The sequence below is a fragment of the Oncorhynchus kisutch genome, linkage group LG23 (genome assembly GCF_002021735.2).
Source record: "Oncorhynchus kisutch isolate 150728-3 linkage group LG23, Okis_V2, whole genome shotgun sequence".
In the NCBI taxonomy this organism is placed as follows: domain Eukaryota; kingdom Metazoa; phylum Chordata; class Actinopteri; order Salmoniformes; family Salmonidae; genus Oncorhynchus; species Oncorhynchus kisutch.
In genome coordinates, this window is record NC_034196.2 from 28,839,794 (window position 1) to 28,865,444 (window position 25,651).

Below are 25,651 nucleotides of genomic sequence, written 5' to 3' on the forward strand. Positions count from 1 at the left end.
GCGCTTAAAAATCGTCTGGCTTTGGTTGCAACACTCACTACAGAGTTCCAAACTGCCTCTGGATGCAACATCAGCACAATGACTTAATTAAATGGGTTGCCATGATCAAGCAGCCACACAAGCCTAAGATCACAATGCTAAGCTTTCGGCTAGAGTGGTGTAAAGCTTGCCGCCATTGGACTCTGGAGCAGTGGAAACGCGTTCGCTGTAGTGATGAATCACGCTCTACCATTCTAGATGATTCTGTGCTTCCAACTTTGTGGCAACAGTTTGGGGAATGCCCTTTCCTGTTTCAGCATGACAATGCCCCTGTGCACAAAATGAGGTCCATACAGAAATGGTTTGTTGAGATCGGTGTGGAAGAAATTGACTGGCCTGCACAGAGCCCTGACCTCAACTCCATCGAACACCTTTGGGATCAATTGAAATACCTACTGCGAGCCGGTGCCCGACCTCAATGCTCTTGTGGCTGAATGGAAGCAAGTCCCTACAGCAATGTTCCAACATCTAGTGGAAAGCATTCCCAGAAGAGTGGAGGCTGTTATAGCAGCAAAGGGGGACCAACTACATATTAATGCCCATGATTTTGAAGTGAGATGTTAGACGAGCAGGTGTCATGTGGTGTAGCTCTTTTAATGTGTTCATGTTCAAGCAATCTGACCATTTTTCAATAACATCCAGCTACTGAATAAATGTACCCCTGTTTTATAACACATTTAATGTAAAAACTTACACACAATACCCCATAATGACAAAGCAAAAACATGTTTGTCGAAATTTGAGCAAATTGAAATATGACATTTACATTGGTATTCAGACCCTTTACTCAGTACTTTGTTGAAGCACCTTTGGCAGCGATTATTCTTCTTGGGTATGACGCTACAAGCTTGGCACACCTGTATTTTGGGAGTTTCTCCCATTCTTCTCTGCAGATCCTCTCAAAATCTGTCAGGTTGGATGGGGAGCATCGTTGCACAGCTATTAGATCTCTCCAGAGATGTTCGATCAGGTTTAAGTCCAGGCTCTGGCTGGGCCACTCAAGGACATTCAGAGACTTGTCCCCAAGCCACTCCTGCCTTGTCTTGGCTGTGTGCTTAGAGTTGTTGTCCTGTTGGAAGGTGTGTAGTGTGTAAAAAAATATATTCAATCCAGTTTAGAATAAGACTGGAACGTAACAAAATGTGGAAAAATTGAAGGGGTCTGAACACTTTCCGAATGCACTGTATGCATGTGAAAACTCAGAATTACAAATCCTTACTCCACGTGCTTGACATGTGTCACTTTATTCTGTGCCATCGGCTTTGAACGAGGCACCCAACTCATCCCTGGAGGCAGCCCGCTTATAAAACGAATGCAATTACTTTCACTCCTCCCTGGTGAACTCGGCCATTTTAATCCAATCCCCTGTCCTGCTTTCTGAGGCTCTTCCTCTCTCAGCTGTAGCTGTCAGTCAGGTTAGAACAGTTTTGACTAGATGGGATACAGTTTATGTCAGAATTGGCCAGAATTGACTTTCCGCATCAGGTTAGGACAATTTACGCAGCAGGCTAGGAGAAGTAACGTAGCAGGTTAGGAGAATTAGATTAAAGTTTGCAAAAGGGTAAGGATTAACGTAACCCAATTCAGAGATACGTGGCTTTTTCTAGCAGTTGCTATGGAATGGGCTTTGGGCTTAGAGTTTGTGTGTGTGTTTGTTTCATTCTAACAACATCAACAGCAATCCATCACTCTTATGTCCAAATCCCAATAGCCAATACATTCATTCCAGCTTTCCACTCTCTCGCCTCAGTCTCTATATGCCATTTATCCGTTGGGTTGTTTAGACCTGAAGTCTAAACCTTAGACAAATGAAGATGCAGGAAGCCTTAGTTTGCTACAGCATCCTCTTTTACCCATTGCTTTTCCCCAACTGTATTCTCTCTCTCACCTCTCACTCTTTCTCTCTTTCTTTCTCTGTCCCCTCTCTCCCCTGTCATTTGCTAAATCCAGTTCTCCTAACAGGGTAGTATCCCCTACCACCTCCCCCAGTCCCACTATATTTATAGCTCAATCTGGTGGCAAGCCAGCTGCCTCCCTTATCTGTGTGTGTGTGTCATAATAATAGAACTGTGTGTGTGTGTGTGTATGTGTGTGTGTGTGTGTGTGTGTGTGTGTGTGTGTGTGTGTGTGAGATGGCTGAGATGGCTGTCTGTGTCACTCTATTTCTGACTGCATTGCTGGGAGCCCCATTCGGCTTGTCTGACTGTGTGTGTCGGTGTGTGTTTCTGTTTGACAGTGGGACAGTGAGCCTCTCTCTTTGGCCTCACAAGTTTCGGACTATACAGCAGTACATTTGGAGTTCCTGCGTTGAGTATTAGCCATCATAAGGTAGGTGAACTTTGAGTTTAGTGTGTATTTGTGTGAAATGTCAGAGAATATAAGACAGAGACAGAGTTTGTTCTCATGACTTTGTTTCTAGAGCCCTGGGTGGATCTTTGGACTGAGGGGCAGATAGGGGAAAGAAGGTTAAGGGAAAAGGAGAGAGAGGATGGGGTAAAAGAGACAAAGAAGGGCTGGGTAGGGTAGAGAGAGTGGACGGGTAGGGGAAAGAGGGTAGGGGAAAGAGGGTAGGGGAGAGGGGTAGGAGAAAGAGTGTAGAGAGGAGGGGTAGTGGAAAGTGGAGAGGGTAGGGTAGAGGGGTAGAGGAGTGGGCAGGGTAAAGGGGTAGAGGAGAGGACAGGGTAGAGGTAGAGAAGAGGACAGGGTAGAGGGGTAGAGGAGAGGACAGGGTAGAGGGGTAGAGAAGAGGACAGGGTAGAGGGTTAGAGAAGAGGACAGGGTAGAGGGGTCAAGGAGAGGACAGGGTGGAGGGGTAGAGGAGAGGACAAGGTAGAGCGGTAGAGGAGAGGGGTAGGGTGGAGGGGTAGAGGAGACGACAGGGTAGAGGAGACGACATGGTAGAGGAGTAGAGTAGAGGACAGGGTAGAGGGGTAGAGTAGAGGACAAGGTTGAGGGGTAGAAGAGAGGCGTATGGTGGAGGGGTAGAGGAGAGAGGTAGGGTGGAGGCGTAGAGGAGAAGACAAGGTAGAGGGCCTGGTGTACAGGAGTTGCCTGAAAGTGTGACTGCTGTCAAAGACAGAATATAACAGTTCCCCATATAGGATGGGTTATGTCATGTTCCATCAAGTTGACAGGGTTGTCACTATTGATTTGGTGGATCACAAGAAAATTGGAGTCGCTTCAGGTGGGAGATAAAAGTTTGGAACCCGGCGGAATTGAGCCACCGTTCGCGGGAACATGCCATGGACACAGCATCATGGCTGAACAGATCTGACCAAGTTAAAACAGTTGCTTACATATCACCCAGAAATGTGTTGTGGTGAATCAACAGGTGAACACTGAAGTAAAAATATATATTAAGATGGCGGTCTGGATGTCATACTAACCAACATCATCACCCTCAGAGATGAGTTGACGTAGGCTTCATTGGTGTTGTGTTGATCAGAGACTGTCCACAACAGGTCTGTCTTCCTGTCTGTGTGTCATACTCCTAAACCAACCAGCCACAGTCTTTCTGACCTTGGATATACTGTACATGCAATACCCAATATTTTCATAAAATCTACAGGTCTGTCTGTCCGTCCGTCCGTTCGTTCGTAACTGCTGGTGCTCCAGACAAGAGCTGGAGGTAGTGGATGTGTCTGTAAGGGCCAGGGCCCAGATTTAAAAAAACACTTATTTCGCAAAAACTTAGAAAGCTTCTTAAGAAAAAAAAAGCAAGAAGATAAGATAGTTCTTAATTGTAATTCCTCAACAATATCTTTAGATTTAATGATTTCTTACAAACTTTTCAAATAACTTTTTAAAAATGTTCTTAAAATGTTTGTTGCCAGGCAACCGTTTTAGCTAGCTATCTAGCTAGCAATGGAAATCATGTTAGCATATTTCCTAATGAGATTACTGTTCTAAAACATGTTCTTGGGTTTAAAATAAGCAATACTGAAAGATGAAGTTTGTGAGTGAATTAAACATGTTCAATTGCTTTCGTGAGCTTTTTCTCTCGATGCCCTGAGTTTTAGACAAGGGTTTAGCTATCTTTGAATTAAGGACATTTCCAATAACTTCATTTTCAATAATCACATTTCTTTTAAACTTCTTGCTTAATAATGGAGAAACATAAGAAGTGCAATACAATTTCCTATAACCTTTTTGAGGAGTAGGAACTTTGCTTAACATTATTCTTAAGTCTATGGTTAAGGAAAAAATGGCAGTTAAGAAGAAATTTATTCGAAAGAAGGTTTTGTGAATCTGGGCCCAGGGGAGTAGAGGTCAGGGTTGTAGTGTGTCTGAGAAGTCCAATGGATCGGACAGCTAAGTCAGGCTGAAACCAGAGGAAAGGAGAGCTGTACACGAGACCCAGGTGGCGAGTGTGTTGGTGAGGGAAGAAACAGTAGTTTGTGAGAGGTTGTGCAGACTTCAACTGTACATGTACTTCCTTGCATTTCCCTATGGGGCAGAATATAATCACAATAAAACATCAAGGAGTAGGCAGTGATTTAAAACCAGCATACACACAAATAACATCAAGGAGTAGGCAGTGATTTAAAACCAGCATACACACAAATAACATCAAGGAGTAGGCAGTGATTTAAAACCAGCATACACACAAATAACATCAAGGAGTAGGCAGTGATTTAAAACCAGCATACACACAAATAACATCAAGGAGTAGGCAGTGATTTAAAACCAGCATACACACAAATAACATCAAGGAGTAGGCAGTGATTTAAAACCAGCATACACACAAATAACATCAAGGAGTAGGCAGTGATTTAAAACCAGCATACACACAAATAACATCAAGGAGTAGGCAGTGATTTAAAACCAGCATACACACAAATAACATCAAGGAATTAGAAGAACCCTGGTTTAGGGACACCTTTATGAAAAAAATAAGCACTTTTCAGTATATTAAATCAAATGTGAGAGTGCTTGTGTGCTTATGACTACACTAGAAAGACTGATATTTCTGAGAGACAGCTGATTTGTGCGTGGCTGGTGTTGAGTGATCTGCCACCTGTCATGTATTCCACCTCGTCGTGAGGTGTTTCATCATGTGTTGTCAGCAGTGGTTACTACAACTCATCAGAAAACATGCTGCACCATAACACGTGATTCTGAACTTACTGTTTGAGAAACACTGCTCAACATACACTACATGACCAAAAGTATATGGACACCTTCTCGTCAAACATCTCATTCTGAAATCATGGGCATTAATATGGAGTTGATCCCCCCTTTGCAGCTATAACAGCCTCCACTCTTCTGGAAAGGAACATTGATACAGGGATTAGCTTCCATTCAGCCACAAGAGCATTAGTGAGGTCGGGCAATGACGGGCAAACATCGCAGTCGGTGTTCCAATTCATCCCAAAGGTGTTTGATGGGGTAGAGGTCATGGCTCTGTGCAGGCCAGTAAAGTTCTTCCACACCGATATCAACAATCCATTTCTGTATGGACCTCGCTTTGTGCACAGGGCATTGTCAAGCTGAAACAGGAAAGGGCCTTCCCCAAACTGTTGCCACAAACTTGGAAGCACAGAATTGTCTAGAATGTCATTGTATGCTGTAGCGTTAAGATTTCCCTTCACTAAGGAACCATGAAAAACAACCCCAGACCATTATTCCTCCTCCACCAAACTTTACAGTTGACACTATCCATTCTGGCAGGTTGAGTTCTCTTGGCATGCGCCAAACCCAGATTAGTCCGCCGGACTGCCAGATGGTGAACAGTTCTTGTGCTGACGTTACTTCCAGAGGCAGTTTGGAACTCGGTAGTGAGTGTTGCAACCGAGGACAGACATTTCCACTTCACAATAACAGCACTTACAATTGACCGAGGGCAGCTCTAGCTGGGCAGAAATTTTACGAACTGACTTGTTGGAAATATGGCATCCTATGACGGTGCCACGTTGAAAGTCACTGAGGTCTTCAGTAAGGCCATTCTACTGACAATGTTTGGAGATTACATGGTTGTGTGCTCGATTGTATACACTTGTAAGTAACAGGTGTGGCTGAAATAGCCCAAATCCACTAATTTGAAGGGATGTCCACATACTTTTGTATATAAAGTGTATCTTTCAATGTATACTTTATCCATCTCTTTCTCTCTCTCCATCTTCCCTCTCTCTTTGCTTTGCCTGCCTCCAAAAGGGCTTTTCAGCTGTCTGCATAGGAGAACCCTTATTGGATCCAGGTAGAACCCTTTTGGGTTCCATGTAGAACCCTCTGTGGAAAGGGATCTACATGGAACCGATAAGGATTCTACCTGGAAACAAAAAGGGTTTTGCAAATGGTTCTGCTATGGGGACAGCCAAAGAACCATTTTAGGTTGTAGGTATAAAAATAAAATTGAAGAGTGAATTTCCCTCTTTCTTCTCTGCCTATCTTTCTCCCTCTCTATTTTTTCCCTCTCTATTCCTCTTTCTCTCATTCCTGTTTCTCTCCATCCCAGGTTCACAGTGTCACCGTTTATGTGTTGACCCACCCCCACTCTGACATCACATCACGCTGACCTCTGACTGTTTGACTCCTCCCCCAGCAGCCGTTGCCATGGCACTTTCCTCACGCTTAAAGCTCTGGGAGCAGAAGGGAGGTGCAGAGATGATGTGGCACGAGGCATTTGTGTCCTAGAATAGTCTGGAATGGTCTTCACTCTGTTTGTGTTCTAGTTGTGTGTTCCCTTAATGTGTGTTCTAATGAGTCATGTTGAAGATGTTTGTAGTCTAGAATTATCAGCCTGTGTGATCTGGATTAGTTGTCCTATGTGTGGGCTACCGTATGTCCCACACACTGCTTTGCATCTCCCATCTGCAAATACAACCACTCCTGTGTGTACATACAGTAACCAGAGCATCACACACACACCCTACCTTCCTTCCTTACTCACTCACTCACTCACTCACTCACTCACTCACTCACTCACTCGCTCGCTCAATTAGTTATTTAATTCACTCCTCTATTACCAATCCCAATGTCATTCTTATGTCTCTATATGTTAGCATTATGGACCAGTAACATATTTAGACCACATCTGAGCAGAGGACAGGAGAGAGAGGAGAGCTGTCTTACTGACCTTTCTGTCCTCCTGTCTACACAGTAACAGCAGGTTAAATCTAATCTGACCATTACCTCTGGTGGTATTAATAGACCAGTAATGAACTAGTCATTCACTAGTTACACACCGTTGATATAATCTGTGTCAGTAATTCACACCTGTTTGTAGCCAATAGGAAACTCTGTGAACTCAACTGATCTGCAGTCCTCAAAGTAGATGATATTTGCTGTTCCACACTAGCATGTGTTTGTGTGTGTGTATAAGTGTGAAAGTGTGTGAGCTATCCTGCTATCACAGTATATTGCTGTTGAGCCTGTGCTGAGCGTAGACTGCATTGCATCTATTTCTAACAGTATATCTGACTCTGCATGGAAGCATTGGTCTGTGGCCCTGTTCAAATTACATTAACTGTCAAATATAGGTTAAAATACATACTGTGAAAATACATCCCCTTTTCTACAAGGATAAAAGGATGAATGTGTACATTTGTATTTGAACAAGGCCTGTGTCTGTCATATCAGTCTTACCCTCTCCATCCCTCCATTCCACTCTACAGATAAAGGAGAAGAAGGAAGAGCCCACCTCTCCTCCGCCTCCTCTGTCAGCCCTACCGGGAGGCTTCCTCAAACAGCTGGTCAGAGAGACAGAGAAGGAGACCAAACAAAAAGAACCCGAGGTCAAAGAAGAGAAGGTGGTAAGAGAAAGAGATGAAGGGGTGAAAGAGAGTGGAATTGAAGGATGGGGATGGAGAGAGGGAGGGAGGGAGGAGAAGAGGAGAAGATAGAAAGGGATGGAGGGAAGGGTGGAGTTAGAACGCGAGAGAGACAATTGGAAAGGAATAACCTTTTTTTTCCGAGGGTCGATAGCAAGTCAGCCAATTGTGAAGTAAAGGCAGGAGGGTGCTTTGTGTTTTTACTTACCATGGTGGTGTCCATCTTGTATCTTTCCAGCCCAGTAAACTGAGTGACAACCTGGTGCAGCAGTTCCTCCTCCCAGACCAGACTCCACCAATCCTGGAAGCTGAGATGGCACTACGAAATGAGCATTTGGTCAATGGAGAGCGAGGCCGCCACTCCAACCAATCAGATCTCAAGACCTCCTCGCCCCCGCAAATAATTTCCCCCGAAATCAAGAGCCCACCCTTGGGGGACACAGCCAAAAAGGAAGAGACCTCAGAGCCACAGAAACAGGAAATGACGACAGAGCAGCTGAAGCAAAAACAAGAAGTTACATCAGAGCTGCAGGGGCAGGAAGTGAAGTCAGGGAAAGAGAAGGTGACAAATGATGCCAAGAAGTCAAAGATGGAAGGAAAGAAAGAGAAGCAGAAAGAGGAGAAGAAAGAGGGTGTGATCGAAGAGAGACTGGAGCCTGAGGGGCAACAAGCAGACACCACCTTAACACAACACACGAAGAAAGAGGTATGATGTCACGTGGACCTGTCATAGGATATCTACTGTGCATACCATATACACACACACACACACACACACACACACACACACACACACACACACACACACACACACACACACACACACACACACACACACACCCTTACATACTTGCTCCACTTGGGCGTCGTAAAAGGAACACGTCAAAGCCTGCTTACTCCCTGGTTACATTGAAAACAATGTAGCAGGCCTGTTAGGCATACACACGCGCACTGACAGACACATACAGACATGCACACAGACACACACATGCGCATTGTCAGACATGCACACAGACACACACATACTGTATGCCGTAGAACACACAATTCAATTCAATTCAAGGGCTTTATTGGCATGGGAAACGTGTTAACATTGCCAAAGCAAGTGAGGTAGACAACATACAAAGTGGATATATAAAGTGAAAAACAACAAAAATTAACAGTAAACATTACACATACAGAAGTTTCAAAACAGTAAAGACATTACAAATGTCATATTATATATATATATAGTGTTTTGACAATGTACAAATGGTTAAAGGACACAAGATAAAATAAATAAGCATAAATATGGGTTGTATTTACAATGGTGTTTGTTCTTCACTGGTTGCCCTTTTCTCGTGGCAACAGGTCACAAATCTTGCTGCTGTGATGGCACACTGTGGAATTTCACCCAGTAGATATGGGAGTTTTTCAAAATTTGATTTGTTTTCGAATTCTTTGTGGATCTGTGTAATGTCTCTCTCTCTCTGTCTCTCTCTCTCTCTGTCTCTCTCTGTCTGTCTCTCTCTCTCTCTGTCTCTCTCTCTCTCTGTCTCTCTCTCTCTGTCTCTCTCTCTCTCAGGTGAGGGATGTGTGGTATGAGATTGGCACTGTGTGGTACGTCCACAAGGAGGGCTTCTCCCTAGGTAAGTGGTGGTAATGTAGTGTAATGGTGATGCAGTGTGGTAGACTGCTGTGTGTTCTGAGGTATTGGGTTGCATTGGATGTGTATTAATAGTACCTTGCTTTACCACTGTCCTCCTGTATCCAACCCTTCATACTGCGGGAGACATTTTGACAGCTACTAGTATCCTGACATACTGTATACTATATACTGATGTACTATACCAATAGTATTCGATGTACTATAGCAGTATTTTGATGTACTCTACTGTAGTTTACTGTAGAATATCTAGCCACTCAGCATTAATCCTATTAGTTTTTCATATGCCCACATATACACACACGCATATACTGATACACACACACACACTCACACTGGTGATCAAAGATTAGGGATGCATATCAAATTCTAAGCCCCTGGTACATAAACCCTGCCGGGTAATCCCTGTATAGCTGTGCTGTGGGAGTAATAGTGAGAATATTACTGAGAATACAGACTAGAGCCACAACCAGGAAACCCACTAAGACTTCATCTCTCTCCACAAAAACAACAACAACAATAAATCCTGTTGGGACAAGTCTACAGTGCTTACTGTAGCGTTAACAGTATTTACTGTAGTATATTAATATGATCAAATCTGCCTAAGAAAATATGCGCTTTTTCCCACCAGATTTTGTTTCCATCAAAACTGACTTGTGCGGATTAAAGGCTGTGCGTGATGACGTAGTGCATCTAAAAACCACTTTTGCGCTAAAGTTATGATGTACGGATTAAAACATGAATTCATTGTGTTTCTATAGCATTTCCCACTCAATCGATGGTTTTTCACACAAACTGTTGCAATAAATGGCAAAAATTATCAGTCTGGTTTTTGCTCATGTTCTCTAGACAACAGTTTGCTGATAAAGATGACAGGTTATATGTTGAGATGGATAAGAGCAAGACCATTCTTATTTGTTAATTGGCAGCTAAGTGAATCATCATCATGTCACTAGCATACAAATGAAGACCCATGATATTTATTGGAAAGGAGCATCACGCTTGTCACTGTGCACTTTCACCACCCTGTGAAGTTCATCATATAACTTATTCCATCTATAGCCTAATAAACTGTGCATGCTTTTTGAAGTTGTAGTGGGAGGACAACACAACATGCACTACATTACCAAAAGTATGTGGACACCTGACGTCGAACATTGCATTCCAAAATCATGGAGTTGATCCCCCCTTTGCTTCTATAAAAACCTCCACTCTTCTGGGAAGGCATTCCACTATATGTTGGAACATTGCTGCGGGGACTTGCTTCCATTCAGCCACAAGAGCATTAGTGAGGTCGGGCACTGATGTTGGGTGATTAGCCCTGGCTCGCAGTCGGCGTTCCAATTCAACCCAAAGGTGTTCGATAGGATGGAGGTCAGGGCTCTGTGCAGGCCAGTCAAGTTCTTCCACACCGACCTCGACAAAGCATTTCTGTATGGACCTCGCTTTGTGCACAGGGGCATTGTCATGCTGAAAGAGGAAAGGGCCTTCCCCAAACTGTTGCCACAAAGTTGGAAGCACAGAATCGTCTAGAATGTCATTCTATCTATGCTGTAGCATTAAGATTTCCCTTCACTGTAACTCAGTGGTGGAAAAAGTACCCAATTGTCATACTTGAGTAAAAGTAAAGATACCTTAATAGAAAATGACTCAACTAAGTATCAAAAATAAATGTAATTGCTAAAATATACTTAAGTATCAAAAGTATAAATCATTTCAAATTCCTTATATTAAGCAAACCAGACTGCGGCATTTTCATTTTTGAATTGTTGAATTTATTTACGGATAGCCAGGGGAACACTCCAACACACAGACACACACATGCGCATTGTCAGACATGCACACAGACACACACATACTGTATTCATTTACAAATGAATCATGTGTTTAGTGAGTCCACCAGATTAGATGCTGTAGGGATGACCAGGAATGTGTGTGAATTAGATTACAATTTTCCTATTTTGCTAAGCATTCAAAATGTAATGAGTACTTTTGGGTGTCAGGGAAAATGTACAGAGTAAAAAGTACAACATTTTCTTTAGGAACGTAGTGAAATAAAAGCTGCCAAAAATATAAAAAGCAAAGTAAAATACCCTTACCCCAAAAAACTACTCAAGTAGTACTTTCAAGTATTTTTACTTAGTTACAGCAGTGGTGTAAAGTACTTGAGGATCCTAGCCTGAACCATGAAAAACAACCCCAGACCATTATTTCTCCTCCACCAAACTTTACAGTGGGCACTATGCATTCGGGCAGGTAGCGTTCTCCTGGCATCCACCAAACCCAGATTAGTTTGTCGGACTGCCAGATGGTGAAGCGTGATTCATCACTCCAGAGAACACGTTTCCACTGCTCCAGAATCCAATGGCGGAGAGCTTTACACTTCTTCAGCCGACGCTTGGCATTGCGCATGGTGATCTTAGGCTTGTGTGCGGCTGCTCGGCCATGGAAACCCATTTGATGATGCTCCCAACGAACAGTTCTTGTGCTACATTGCTTCCAGAGGCAGTTTGGAGCTCTGTAGTGAGTGTTGCAACCGAGGACAGATGATTTTTTGTGTGGCCTACCACTTCACGGCTGAGCCATTGTTGCTCCTAGACATTTCCACTTCACAATAACAGCACTTACAGTTGACCGGGGCAACTCTAGCAGGGCAGAAATTTGACAAACTGACTTGTTGGAATAGTGGCACCTTATTACGGTGGCATCCAATGACAATAAGGCCATTCTACTGCCAATGTTTGTCTATGGAGATTACATGGTGTTGTGCTCGATTTTACACACCTGTCAGCAACGGGTGTGGCTGAAATAGACAAATCCACTCATTTGAAGGGGTGTCCGCATACTTTTGTAGTGTTTCTTTCCATGTGGGACTTCAAATTTACCTCCATATGATGGTTATTCTATCAACAATTGGGCAAGAAATCATTTGTTGCATAATTCATTTTACAGACACTAAAAGATCCCACAAAGTCGAACAAACAAATTGTCTGTCGACATTTCTGAAATTGTTCCAACACTTCCTGTTTCCATCACAGATTTCGTGCTTTTTTTTAATACAGTGTGACCTTACTTGCCAAAAAATCTGTGGATGGAAACATGGTTAATGATAAACATCAAAGTAATCTTTTAGTGACTAATGGATTTGTCCTGAGACTTCCCATTGGTAGGTTTATACTGAGCTTTTCTGTGATTGGTGGGTTCTGTATTCCAGCCACTCAGCTGAAGCCAGACGAAGGAACCCCAGATCTCCCAGCAGGCTTAGTGAGAGTCAGAATGGAGACAGATGGAACACTGCATGATGTCATGGAGCACGACATCCACAAGGTAGTCTCTCTCTCTCCCCTGACTTCCCCAGTCTTTCCTTTACCCTCTCTCTATTTTTTCTTCTCTCTCCATCCCTCTCTCACATGGTCTTTCTCTCAACAATATCTCTCCTTTCTGACATCTCTCTCCCTCTCTTTTTCTCTCCAGTTGAATCCCTCTGAGTTGGACCTGTGTGAGGACTTGAGTGAACTGCAGAGTGTGAATGAGTGTGGAGCCCTCCACACGTTAACCAGTCGAGCTAAAGCCAGCCTGCCTCTTACACAAGCAGGACCCAACCTGCTCAACTTCTGGCCTCCGCTGAACCAACACGGCAAGGTTAGCGCGCACACACACACACACACACACACACACACACACACACACACACACACACACACACACACACACACACACACACACACACACACACACACACACACACACACACACACTTCCTGTAGTTCCAGTGGAACCAGGTGATGATTGAATATTGATGTCTCCTCTCCCTAGACCCCTCGCTCCCGTCGTGGGGACAGTGTGTGGGACGCTCCCCCTGCCCTGGCCGCTCTAGTCAGGCGTGTCTATGTCTCCATGGTGGGCACCCGCAGGGACCAGAGTGTGTGTGCGGTGGGACGCAGCGGCACAGGCAAGACCACCTCCTGCCAAGCCTTCACACACACACTCCTGAAACAGGCTGGTACTGCCGGAGACAGCATCAGTGGTTAGTACCTGTGTGTTCCTGCGATCATGCGGAATGTCATGTGATATAAAGTATTTGTGTATGACGTATATGGAGTGTATAATGTTCTCTCCATCTGTTTGTGTCTGTGTGTGTCCAGTGGAGCGTATCCAGGCAGTATTCACAATCCTGAGGTCGTTTGGGTGTGTGAGCTCTCAGCACAGTGATGCCTCTTCTCGCTTCGCCATGGTTCTCTCTCTGGACTTCAACCATGCTGGACTGGCCTCTGCCGGACACCTACAGGTACACACACACACACACACATATAAGCACACACACTCAGACACACACACACATATAAGCACACACACACAGGCACGCACACGCACACACAAACACAAACATGCACGCACACAAATTGTTGCCCATTATCAAAGTGTATTGCTTATACTGCTATGTACAATATCATTGTCTCAATGCCTGATAATTTATTCCTCTCTCCTCTCCTCCAGACTATGATGTTAGAGAAGTGGAGAGTGTGTCAAAAGATGGAGGGAGAGAGTAACTTCCTGGTCTTCTCCCAGATGCTGGCTGGACTCAGTACAGAGATGAGGTACACACACACACACGCACACGCACACGCACACACACACAAACACTCTTACATGACTTCCTGTCTCCTCCTGATAGGACGGAGCTGCAGATGCACCAATTCCCAGAGGCCAACTGTTTTGGAATAGTCCCTCCCACCAAGGTAACCAGGACATGTTGCTAACCTTTGTGTTTTTTGGCCATATTGCTTACTCTACATACTATACATACTAATAGGCCCTGCTTCCTACCATCTGTGTTCTCCTCCATCCCTCCATCAGGTGGAAGAAAAGCAGCGTGCATCAGTGGCCTTCACCAAGCTGCTGGTTGCCATGGAAACTCTGGGCTTCTCGGCCAATGAGCAACGAGCAATATGGCATGTCCTGGCAGGGTTGTACCATCTGGGAGCAGCGGGGGCATGTAAAGGTATAGAGTTTATACCATAGACTGTACCATCATCTCTCTCTCCATAACATTTACTACAGTGCCTTCGGAAAGTATTCAGACCCCTTGACCTTTTCCACATTTTGCAAGGTTACAGCCTTATTCTAAAATAGATTAAATCGTTTTTTCCCCCTCATCAATTTACACAGAATACCCCATAATGACAAAGCAAAAACAGATTTTTAAAATTTATTTTGCAAATGTATAAAAAATAAAAAACTGAAATATTACATTAGTATTTAGACCTTTTACTCAGTACTTTGTTGAAGAACCTTTGGCAGCGATTACAGCCTCCAGTCTTCTTGTGTATGACACTGCAAGCATGGCACACCTTCAGGTCTCTCCAGAGACGGGTTCAAGTCCGGGCTCTGGTTGGGCCACTCAAGGACATTCAGAGACTTGTCCCGAAGCCACTCCTTTTTTGAAGGTGAACTTTCACCCCAGTCTGAGATCCTGAGCACTCTGGAGCAGGTTTTCATCAAGGATCTTTCTGTACTTTGCTCCGTTCATCTTTGCCTTGATCCTGACTAGCCTCTATGCCATTGAAACACATCCCCACAGCATGATGCTGCCACCACCATGCTTCACCATAGGGATGGTGCCAGGTTTCCTCCAGATGTGACGCTTGGCATTCAGGCCAAAGAGTTCAGTCTTGGTTCCATCAGACCAGAGAATCTTGTTTTTCATGGTCTGAGAGTCTTTGGGTACCTTTTGGCAAGGTGGGTTGTCATGTGCCTTTTACTGAGGAGTGGCTTCCTGGTGGCCATCTCAAGGAGGAGTCTTGGTGGTTCCAAACTTCTTCCATTTAAGAATGATGGAAGCCTGTGGGGACCTTCAGTGCTGCATAATTTGTTTTGCTACCCTTCCCCAGATCTGTGCTGTCTTGTCAGCTCCTGTCTTGGAGCTCTATGGACAATTCCTTCAACATCATGGCTTGGTTTTTGCTCTGACAGGCACTGTCAACTGTGGGACCTTATATAGACAGGTGTGTGCCTTTCCAATTCATGTCCAATCAATTGAATTTACCACAGGTGGACTCCAATCAAGTTGTAGAACATCTCAATGATGATCAATGGAAACAGGATGCACCTGAGCTCAATTTCGAGTCTCATAGCAAATAGTCTGAATACTTTTTTTTATTTTTTTTTGTGTGAACTTTACCCCTTTTTCTCCCCAATTTCGTGGAATCCAATTGTTACTAGCTGCTATCTTGTCTCATCGCTACAACTCCTGTACGGGCTCGGGAGACACAAAGGTTGAAAGTCATGCGTCCTCTGATTCACAACCCAACCAAGCCTCACTGCTTCTTAACACAGCGTGCATCCAACCCGGAAGCCAGCAGCATCAAGCAGGCAGGAGGAAACACCGTGCACCTGGCAACCTTGGTTAGCGCGCACCTGGCACAGGACTTGCTGGTGCGCGATGAGACAAGGATATCCCTACCGGCCAAACCCTCCCTAACCCGGACGACGCTAGGTCAATTGTGCGTCGCACCACGGACCTCCCGGTCGCGGCCGGTTACGACAGAGCCTGGGCGCGAACCCAGAGTCTCTGATGGCACAGGACATGCTGCAGTACAGCGCCCTTAACCACTGCGCCACCCGGGAGGCCCTGGGTCTGAATGCTTTTTCATTATGGGTTATTGTGTGTAGATTGCTGAGGTTTTATTTATATTTAATCCATTTTAGAATAAGACTTAACGTGACATTTTTATAAAGTCTAGGGGTGTGAATACTTTCCGAAGACACTGTAGATGATACTTTATATAGTTTAGCTGTTAATAGGACCTATGAAAACATGACAGTCATGCCAATACTTTCTTTTTCCTGTTTTCCACCCTCTTCTTTTTCCCTCCCCTTTTTCTCCCCTCCCTTCCTTCCCCTGTCCTCCTCTCCCCACCTCCCTTCCTTCCCCTGTCCTCCTCTCCCCACCTCCCTTCCTTCCCCTGTCCTCCTCTCCCCACCTCCCTTCCTTCCCCCAGTGGGGCGTAGGGCGTTTGTGAGTTTCGACAGTGCCCAGGTGGCCAGTAGTGTATTGGGGTGTGAGGGGGAGGAGCTCCACACAGCAGTATTCAAACACCACCTCAGACAGCTGCTGCAGAGAGCCACCGGGGGCGGCAGAGAGAGACACGCTACTACTGATGCAGAGGAGGGTAAGATAGAGACACACAGGTACTCGCAAGCAGGCAGGCACGCACGCACGCAGGTGCACACACACACACACTCTGTCACTCCAACCTGGTCTCAGAGCATTTGATATTATTCTGTAGGCAAATCCATTTAGTTTGATATGTTATGTTTAGTATGGTATGTATTCATTTGTGGATGTCCATCATTCATTTCGTATGATCTGTTACGAATTACAATTCGTATTATATGTTACGAATTTGCAAAACATACAATATGTTACAAATTTGCAAAACATAATATATTATACGAATTTGTAAAACGCATAATATGTTATGAATTCTAGCTAGGTGGCTAACGTTAGCTAGCTGGCTAGGGGTTAGGGCTAAGGTTAGGATTTAGGATGAAGGATTAAGGTTTGGGTTAGGGGAAAGGTTAGCTAAAAGGGTTAGGGGAAGGATTAGCTAACATGCTAAGTAGTTAATAAGTAGTAAGTAGTTTAAAAATTGCTAACTGGCTACTAAATGAGATTCGAACTCTCAACCTTTGGGTTGCTAGATGTTCACGTTATTCACCCATCCACCCCGACCAACTACCCTACTTTCATTTCTGCCTTAATAAGTAATCATTTGTCTTATGCAACCATACCAAACATAACATATCATACTTATTTGAGTGTCAATGTATTTACTATGTTACGTCTATACGTCTAGTCTATGAGAACAGACTGGTCACTCTGCCTCATCCTGTGTGTCTGCACCACCTCTCTCCCTCTCTCTCTCTCTCTCTCTCTCTCTCTCTCTCTGTATCTATCTACCTCTCTCTCTCTCTGTATCTATCTACCTCTCTCTCTCTCTCTCTCTGTATCTATCTACCTCTCTACCTTCTGTATCTATCTACCTCTCTACCTCTCTGTATCTATCTACCTCTACCTCTCTGTATCTATCTACCTCTCTGTATCTATCTACCTCTCTACCTCTCTGTATCTATCTACCTCTCTACCTCTCTGTATCTATCTACCTCTCTGTATCTATCTACCTCTCTACCTCTCTGTATCTATCTACCTCTCTGTATCTATCTACCTCTCTACCTCTCTGTATCTATCTACCTCTCTACCTCTCTGTATCTATCTACCTCTCTACCTCTCTACCTCTCTGTATCTATCTACCTCTCTCTCTCTCTCTCTCTCTCTCTCTCTCTCTATCTATCTATCTATCTATCTATCTATCTATCTATCTATCTATCTATCTATCTATCTATCTATCTATCTATCTATCTATCTATCTATCTATCTATCTATCTATCTATCTATCTATCTATCTATCAATTCAATTCAAGGGGCTTTATTGGCATGGAAAACATGTGTTAACATTGCCAAAGCAAGTGAGGTAGATAATATACAAAAGTGAAATAAACAATAAAAATTAACAGTAAACATTACACATACAGAAGTTTCAAAACAATAAAGACATTACAAATGTCGTATTTTATATACAGTGGGGCAAAAAAGTATTTAGTCAGCCACCAATTGTGCAAGTTCTCCCACTTAAAAAGATGAGAGAGGCCTGTAATTTTCATCATAGGTACACTTCAACTATGACAGACAAAATGAGAGAAAAAAAATCTGGAAAATCACATTGTAGGATTTTTTATGAATTGATTGTTATCAGTATAAAAGACACCTGTCCACAACCTCAAACAGTCACACTCCAAACTCCACTATGGCCAAGATCAAAGAGCTGTCAAAGGACACCAGAAACAAAATTGTAGACCTGGTAAGCAGCTTGGTTTGAAGAAATCAACTGTGAGAGCAATTTTTAGGAAATGGAAGACATACAACACCCCTGATAATCTCCCTCGATCTGGGGCTCCACGCAAGATCTCACCCCGTGGGGTAAAAATGATCACAAGAACGGTGAGCACAAATCCCAGAATCACACGGGGGGACCTAGTGAATGACCTGCAGAGAGCTGGGACCAAAGTAACAAAGCCTACCATCAGTAACACACTACGCCGCCAGGGACTCAAATCCTGCAGTGCCAGACGTGTCCCCCTGCTTAAGCCAGTACATGTCCAGGCTCATCTGAAGTTTGCTAGAGAGCATTTGGATGATCCAGAAGAAGATTGGGAGAATGTCATATGGTCAGATGAAACCAAAATATAACTTTTTGGTAAAAACTCAACTCATCGTGTTTGGAGGACAAAGAATGCTGAGTTGCATCCAAAGAACATCATACCTACTGTGAAGCATGGGGGGTGGAAACATCATGCCTTGGGGCTGTTTTTCTGCAAAGGGACCAGGACGATTGATCCGTGTAAAGGAAAGAATGAATGGGGCCATGTATCGTGATCAGCAAGGGCATTGAAGATGAAACGTGGCTGGGTCTTTCAGCATGACAATGATCCCAAACACACCGCCCGGGCAACGAAGGAATGGCTTCGTAAGAAGCATTTCAAGGTCCTGAGGTGGCCTAGCCAGTCTCCAGATCTCAACCCCATAGAAAATCTTTGGAGGGAGTTGAAAGTCCGTGTTGCCCAGCAACAGCCCCAAAACATCACTGCTCTAGAGGAGATCTGCATGGAGGAATGGGCCAAAATGCCAGCAACAGTGTGTGAAAACCTTGTGAAGACCTACAGAAAACGTTTGACCTCTGTCATTGCCAACAAAGGGTATACAAAGTATTGAGATAAACTTTTGTTATTGACCAAATACTTTTTTTCCACCATAATTTGCATTAAATTGATAAAAAATCCTACAATGGGATTTTCTGTATTTTTTTCTAATTTTGTCTGTCATAGTTGAAGTGTACCTATGATGAAAATTACAGGCCTCTCTCATATTTTTAAGTGGGAGAACGTGCACAATTGGTGGCTGACTAAATACTTTTTGCCCCACTGTATATATATATATATGTATATATACAGTGTTGTAACAATGTACAAATGGTTAAAGTATACAATGTAGATATATCTATCTATCTATCTCTCTCTCTCTCTCTCTATCTCTCTCTCTGTCTAGGTCCCAGGATGAGTGCTACTCAGTGTGTAGATGGCATGGCTTCTGGACTGTACGAAGAACTCTTCACGGCTATAGTGTCACTTATCAACAGGTACACACACATGTTCTGTCATCTCACACACCTTTTATTTTTTGCCTGTTCAAGACTAGTAGAGTACAGAGTATCAAAAGTCATCTGTTTGTGGAGTTGTGATGTAGACCCACCTCAGGCAGTGTAGTATCTCTGTACCTGAGTATATGTGGTAGTGGTGAGGTGAGCCCTGGGTGTTTCCTGCTGTCTCCCCCCCAGGGCTCTGAGCTCTCAGCAGCTGACATTAGCCTCTGTGATGGTGGTGGACACTCCAGGCCTCCGCAACCCCAGACACAGTGCAGAGGAGAGGGCTGCAGGCTGGTCTGAACTCTGTCATAACTACCTACAAGAGAGACTGCTGGAGTACTACTACACACACACCTTCACACACACACTGGAAAGATACGCACAGGTACAGTAACACACACACACACTCATGTAATGTGATACTGGTTCACCTGTATGACTGCTAAGAGTGTGTACTGTTTTGTTGTTGCAGGATGGAGTTCAGGTAGACTTTGAAGCTCCAGAGACCAGTCCTGCTGAGGTGGTGTCCTCCATAGACCAGCCTGCTCTACAGGTAACATACACACAACCGTCTGCCACCTGCACCTAACACACAACTGTCTGCTACCTGCACCTAACACACACAACCGTCTGCTACCTGCACCTAACACACACAACTGGCTGCTACCTGCACCTAACACACACAACTGGCTGCTACCTGCACCTAACACACACAACCGTCTGCTACCTGCACCTAACACACATAACTGTCTGCTACCTGCACCTAACACACATAACCGTCTGCTACCTGCACCTAACACACAACTGTCTGCTACCTGCACCTAACACACATAACTGTCTGCTACCTGCACCTAACACACATAACCGTCTGCTACCTGCACCTAACACACATAACTGTCTGCTACCTGCACCTAACACACATAACTGTCTGCTACCTGCACCTAACACACACAACTGTCTGCTACCTGCACCTAACACACAACTGTCTGCTACCTGCACCTAACACACACAACCGTCTGCTACCTGCACCTAACACACACAGAAGAGACTACAGCTCTGACACCCTTTCTGAGAACTTCCACTAATCGTCCAGTGTGCCACACAGTGTTCCGGGCACAGTGTTCCGGGCACAGACTAGCCTCGCCAGATGAACATGGTGTGTGTTTGTGTGTCCGTGTGTGTGTGTGGTAGGTGCGAGGGGCAGAGGGAGACCCCAGAGGACTGCTGTGGGTTCTGGATGAGGAGATGGTGACTCCAGGATCGACAGAAAACACTGTCCTGGAGAGAGTCTGCCAGTACTACAGCTCTACTGGTGAGACGGGAGGGTGGGGAGAGTGGGGAGAGTGGAGAGTGGGAAGAGTGGAGAGAGTGGAGAGAGGGGAGAGTGGGGAGAGTGGGGAGAGTGGAGAGAGTGGAGAGTGGGGAGAGTGGGGAGACTGGAGAGAGTGGAGAGTGGAGAGAATGGGGAGAGTGGAGAGTGGGGAGAGTGGAGACTGGGGAGAGTGGAGACTGGGGAGAGTGGAGAGTGGAGACTGGGGAGAGTGGAGAGAGTGGAGAGTGGAGAGAGTGGAGAGTGGAGAGTGGAGAGGAGAGAGTGGGGAGTGGGGAGACTGAAGAGAGTGGGGAGAGTGGAGAGTGGCGAGAGTGGAGACTGAGGAGAGTGGAAAGAGTGGAGAGTGGGGAGAGTGGAGAGAGTGGAGAGTGGAGAGTGGAGAGTGGGGAGAGTGGAGAGAATGGGGAGAGTGGAGAGTGGAGATAGTGGAGAGTGGGGAGACTGGAGAGAATGGAGGGTGAAGAGAGTGTGGAGAGTGGGGAGAGTGGGGAGAGTGGAGAGAGTGGAGAGAGTGGAGAGAGTGGGGAGAGTGGAGAGAGTGGGGAGAGTGGATAGTGGGGGGAGAGTGGAGAGAATGGAGAGTGGGGAGAGATTGGATAAAATGGAGAGTGGAGAGAGTGGAGAGTGGAGAGTGGGGAGAGTGGAGAGTGGAGATAATGGATAAAGTGGAGAGTGGGGAGACTGGAGAGAGTGGAGAGTGGAGAGTGGGGAGAGAGGGGAGAGTGGAGAGAGTGGAGAGTGGAGAGAGTGGAGAGTGGGGACAGTGGAGAGTGGAGAGAGTGGAGAGTGGGGAGAGTGGAGAGTGGGGAGAGTGGAGAGAGAGATAATGACATTTAAAATGTGAGTCTAATGTTTCCTGTTTTTATTGTTTATTTCACTTTTGATTATTATCTATTTCACTTGCTTTGGCGATGTAAACATGCAAGTAAAGCCCTTAGGGAGGGCGGGTGGGCGGGAGGAAGAGAGAGAAAGAGAGAAGTCGGGGTGTCTGTGTTCGTTTGTTGCTGTGTGAGTGTGTGTAAGAGTTTGGGCGAGAGTGTGTATGTCAGTGTCTTGTCAGTTTCAGTGACACAGAAGATATAGTGTCAGCAGTGGACATGTGATTCTGTTGTAAGGTGGCATCGAAGTTCAGTTCTAAACTCTGGTTTGTCTGTCCTCAGTGCGTAAGTGTGAACAGCCCCTGCAGTGTGAGGTGAGCCACCTGATGGGTTCTGACCCGGTCAGATATGACCTGACGGGATGGTTCAGCCTGGTCCAGAACAACCCTTCTGCTCTCAACGCCATCTCACTGCTGCAGAATTCCTCTGTGTAAGTGTTGCCGAATCTCAGATCCACCCTTCGCCCTAATTACTAACCATGTTACCATATTGCTTTTATCCATTTAACTATTTCAGATCTATAAGATGTTTAGATATGTATATGTGTGTTTATTGAAATTATATCCAATACAATTTTTTGGAATGAATTAAATGTTGGCTTCAGCCTTTCCTTCTGTCTCTCCCTCTTTCTCTCTCTCCCTCTCTTTTCTCTCTCCCTCTCTTTCTCTTTCTTTCTCTCTTTCCCCCTATCCCTCTTTCTCTCTCTCCCTCTATTTACCCCTCTACCTTTCTCTCCCCCCCTCCCTCTCTCTCTCTCCCTCTCTTTCTCTCTCTCTCCCTCTCTTTCTCTCTCTCCTCTCTTCTATCACTCCCTCTCTTTCTCCCTTTCTTCCCCCTCTCTCTCTTTCTCTCTCCCTCTCTTTCTCTCTCCCTCTCTTCCCCCTCTCCTTCTGTTTCTCTTTCCCCTCTCCCTCTTTCTCTCTCGCCCTCTTTCTCTCTCTCCCTCTTTCTGTCTCTCCCTCTCTTTCTCCATCTCTTTACACCTCTACCTCTCTCTCCCCCTCTCCCTCTCTTTCTCTCTCTCTCCCTCTCTTTCTCTCACTCCCTTTCTTTCCCCTCTCTCTCCCCCACTCCCTCTTTCTTTCCCCTCTCTCTCTTTCTCCCACTCCTTCTTTCCCCTCTCTCTCTTTCTCCCACTCCCTTTCTTTCCCCTCTCTCTCTTTCTCCCACTCCCTTTCTTTCCCCTCTCTCTCTTTCTCCCACTCCCTTTCTTTCCCCTCTCTCTCTTTCTCCCACTCCCTTTCTTTCCCCTCTCTCTCTTTCTCCCACTCCCTTTCTTTCCCCTCTCTCTCTTTCTCCCACTCCCTTTCTTTCCCCTCTCTCTCTTTCTCCCACTCCATTTCTTTCCCCTCTCTCTCTCTCTCCCTATCTTTCTCTCTCTCCCTCTTTTTCTCTCTCTCCCTCTTTCTCCCTCTCTTTACCCCTTTACCTCTCTCTCCCCTCTATTTCTCTCTCTCTTTCTCTCTCTCCCTCTCTTTCCCCCTCTCCCTCTGTTTTCTCTCTCCCTCTTTCTCTCTCCCTCTCTTTCTCCCTTTCCCTCTCTTTCTCCCTCTCCCTCTCTTTTTCTCTCACTCTCTCTCTCGCTCCCTCTTTTTCTCTCTCTCCCTCCCCTCTCTTTCTCCCTCTCTTTACCCCTCTCTTTACCCCTCTACCTCTTTTTCTCTCTCTCCATTTCCAGTGGGGTAGTGAAGGCGTTATTCGGCCCCCGTGCCTCTGTGCCCCCTCTGTGTCGTGGTTTGGGAGGGGTGGAGGGGGGCAGCCAGCGTTCGCTACAGAGGAGTGGCACCGTCAGAAAGACCTTCAGCGGAGGAATGGCCGCCATACGCCGACACTCCCACTGTATATCAGTCAAACTACAGGCCGTAAGTCCCCTAATACACACTCCCACTGTATATCAGTCAAACTACAGGCCGTAAGTCCCCTAATACACCCTCCCACTGTATATCAGTCAAACTTCAGGCCGTAAGTCCCCTAATACACACTCCCACTGTATATCAGTCAAACTACAGGCCGTAAGTCCCCTAATACACACTCCCACTGTAAATCAGTCAAACTACAGGCCGTAAGTCCCCTAATACACACTCCCACTGTATATCAGTCAAACTACAGGCCGTAAGTCCCCTAATACACACTCCCACTTTATAATCAGTCGAACTACAGGCCGTAAGTATCCTAATACACACTCCCACTGTATATCAGTCAAACTACAGGCCGTAAGTCCCCTAATACACATTCCCACTGTATATCAGTCAAACTACAGGCCGTAAGTCCCCTAATACACATTCCCACTGTATATCAGTCAAACTACAGGCCGTAGGTCCCCTAATACACACTCCCACTGTATATCAGTCAAACTACAGGCCATAACTACCCTAATACACACTCCCACTGTATATCAGTCAAACTACAGGCCGTAAGTCCCCTAATACACACTCCCACTGTATATCAGTCAAACTACAGGCCGTAAGTAACCTAATACACACTCCACTGTATATCAGTGAAACTACAGGCCATAACTACCCTAATACACACTCCCACTGTATAACAGTCAAACTACAGGCCGTAAGTCCCCTAATACACACTCCCACTGTATATCAGTCAAACTACAGGCCGTAAGTAACCTAATACACACTCCCACTGTATATCAGTCAAACTACAGGCCATAACTACCCTAATACACATTCCCACTGTATATCAGTCAAACTACAGGCCGTAAGTCCCCTAATACACACTCCCACTGTATATCAGTCAAACTACAGGCCGTAAGTCCCCTAATACACATTCCCACTGTATATCAGTCAAACTTCAGGCCATAAGTAACCTAATACACACTCCCACTGTATATCAGTCAAACTTCAGGCCGTAAGTCCCCTAATACACACTCCCACTGTATATCAGTCAAACTTCAGGCCATAAGTAACCTAATACACACTCCCACTGTATATCAGTGAAACTACAGGCCATAAGTAACCTAATACAACACTCCCACTGTATATCAGTGAAACTACAGGCCATAACTACCCTAATACACACTCCCACTGTATAACAGTCAAACTACAGGCCGTAAGTCCCCTAATACACACTCCCACTGTATATCAGTCAAACTACAGGCCGTAAGTAACCTAATACACACTCCCACTGTATATCAGTCAAACTACAGGCCATAACTACCCTAATACACACTCCCACTGTATATCAGTCAAACTACAGGCCATAACTACCCTAATACACACTCCCACTGTATATCAGTCAAACTACAGGCCGTAAATACCCTAATACACACTCCCACTGTATATCAGTCAAACTTCAGGCCATAACTACCCTAATACACACTCCCACTGTATATCAGTCAAACTTCAGGCCGTAAGTCCCCCTAATACACGCCAACCCCCCTTCCAGGATGCTCTATTGAATCTGATTCGTCGAGCCAGGCCAGTGTTCCTGCAGTGTGTGGGTGCTAAGACAGACAGCGGTTGTGGAGGATTCGACGTCCCTGCTCTCAGGATCCAGCTACACTCTACACACATCCTCCCCGCCCTGCAGCTCTATCGCACAGGTTAGTGTTAGCCTAGAATTAGCCCTCAGATAGATGTGCAGTTTAGCAGAGCGTTAGCCATTCTGCACAGGTTATATAGTTGATCATTTGGGAATTTTGGTGGCATCATAGTGCTCACCTGTATAGCTATGGCTGACCCACCCTATTCCATCTCTCTCTCTCTCTCTCT

At 45.2% G+C, this 25,651-nt stretch overlaps 1 protein-coding gene across 1 annotated transcript in view; it reads left to right on the forward strand.

The window, feature by feature from the left end:
* The first annotated feature begins 2,215 nt into the window (after positions 1 to 2,215).
* myo18b (myosin XVIIIB) overlaps positions 2,216 to 25,651 on the forward strand; it is a 59,841-nt gene continuing 36,405 nt past the window's right edge. The window contains exons 1-21 of the mRNA XM_031802650.1: positions 2,216 to 2,367; positions 6,494 to 6,630; positions 7,653 to 7,790; positions 8,047 to 8,514; positions 9,373 to 9,436; positions 12,668 to 12,780; positions 12,928 to 13,095; positions 13,270 to 13,480; positions 13,599 to 13,741; positions 13,951 to 14,051; positions 14,129 to 14,192; positions 14,311 to 14,455; positions 16,455 to 16,625; positions 19,619 to 19,709; positions 19,908 to 20,100; positions 20,188 to 20,268; positions 20,907 to 21,027; positions 22,209 to 22,356; positions 23,605 to 23,788; positions 25,326 to 25,482; positions 25,594 to 25,613. Of these exons, the coding sequence (XP_031658510.1) occupies positions 6,592 to 6,630; positions 7,653 to 7,790; positions 8,047 to 8,514; positions 9,373 to 9,436; positions 12,668 to 12,780; positions 12,928 to 13,095; positions 13,270 to 13,480; positions 13,599 to 13,741; positions 13,951 to 14,051; positions 14,129 to 14,192; positions 14,311 to 14,455; positions 16,455 to 16,625; positions 19,619 to 19,709; positions 19,908 to 20,100; positions 20,188 to 20,268; positions 20,907 to 21,027; positions 22,209 to 22,356; positions 23,605 to 23,788; positions 25,326 to 25,482; positions 25,594 to 25,613 (2,820 nt within the window). The 5' untranslated portion in view covers positions 2,216 to 2,367; positions 6,494 to 6,591. The remainder of the gene's footprint in view (positions 2,368 to 6,493; positions 6,631 to 7,652; positions 7,791 to 8,046; positions 8,515 to 9,372; positions 9,437 to 12,667; positions 12,781 to 12,927; positions 13,096 to 13,269; positions 13,481 to 13,598; positions 13,742 to 13,950; positions 14,052 to 14,128; positions 14,193 to 14,310; positions 14,456 to 16,454; positions 16,626 to 19,618; positions 19,710 to 19,907; positions 20,101 to 20,187; positions 20,269 to 20,906; positions 21,028 to 22,208; positions 22,357 to 23,604; positions 23,789 to 25,325; positions 25,483 to 25,593; positions 25,614 to 25,651) is intronic.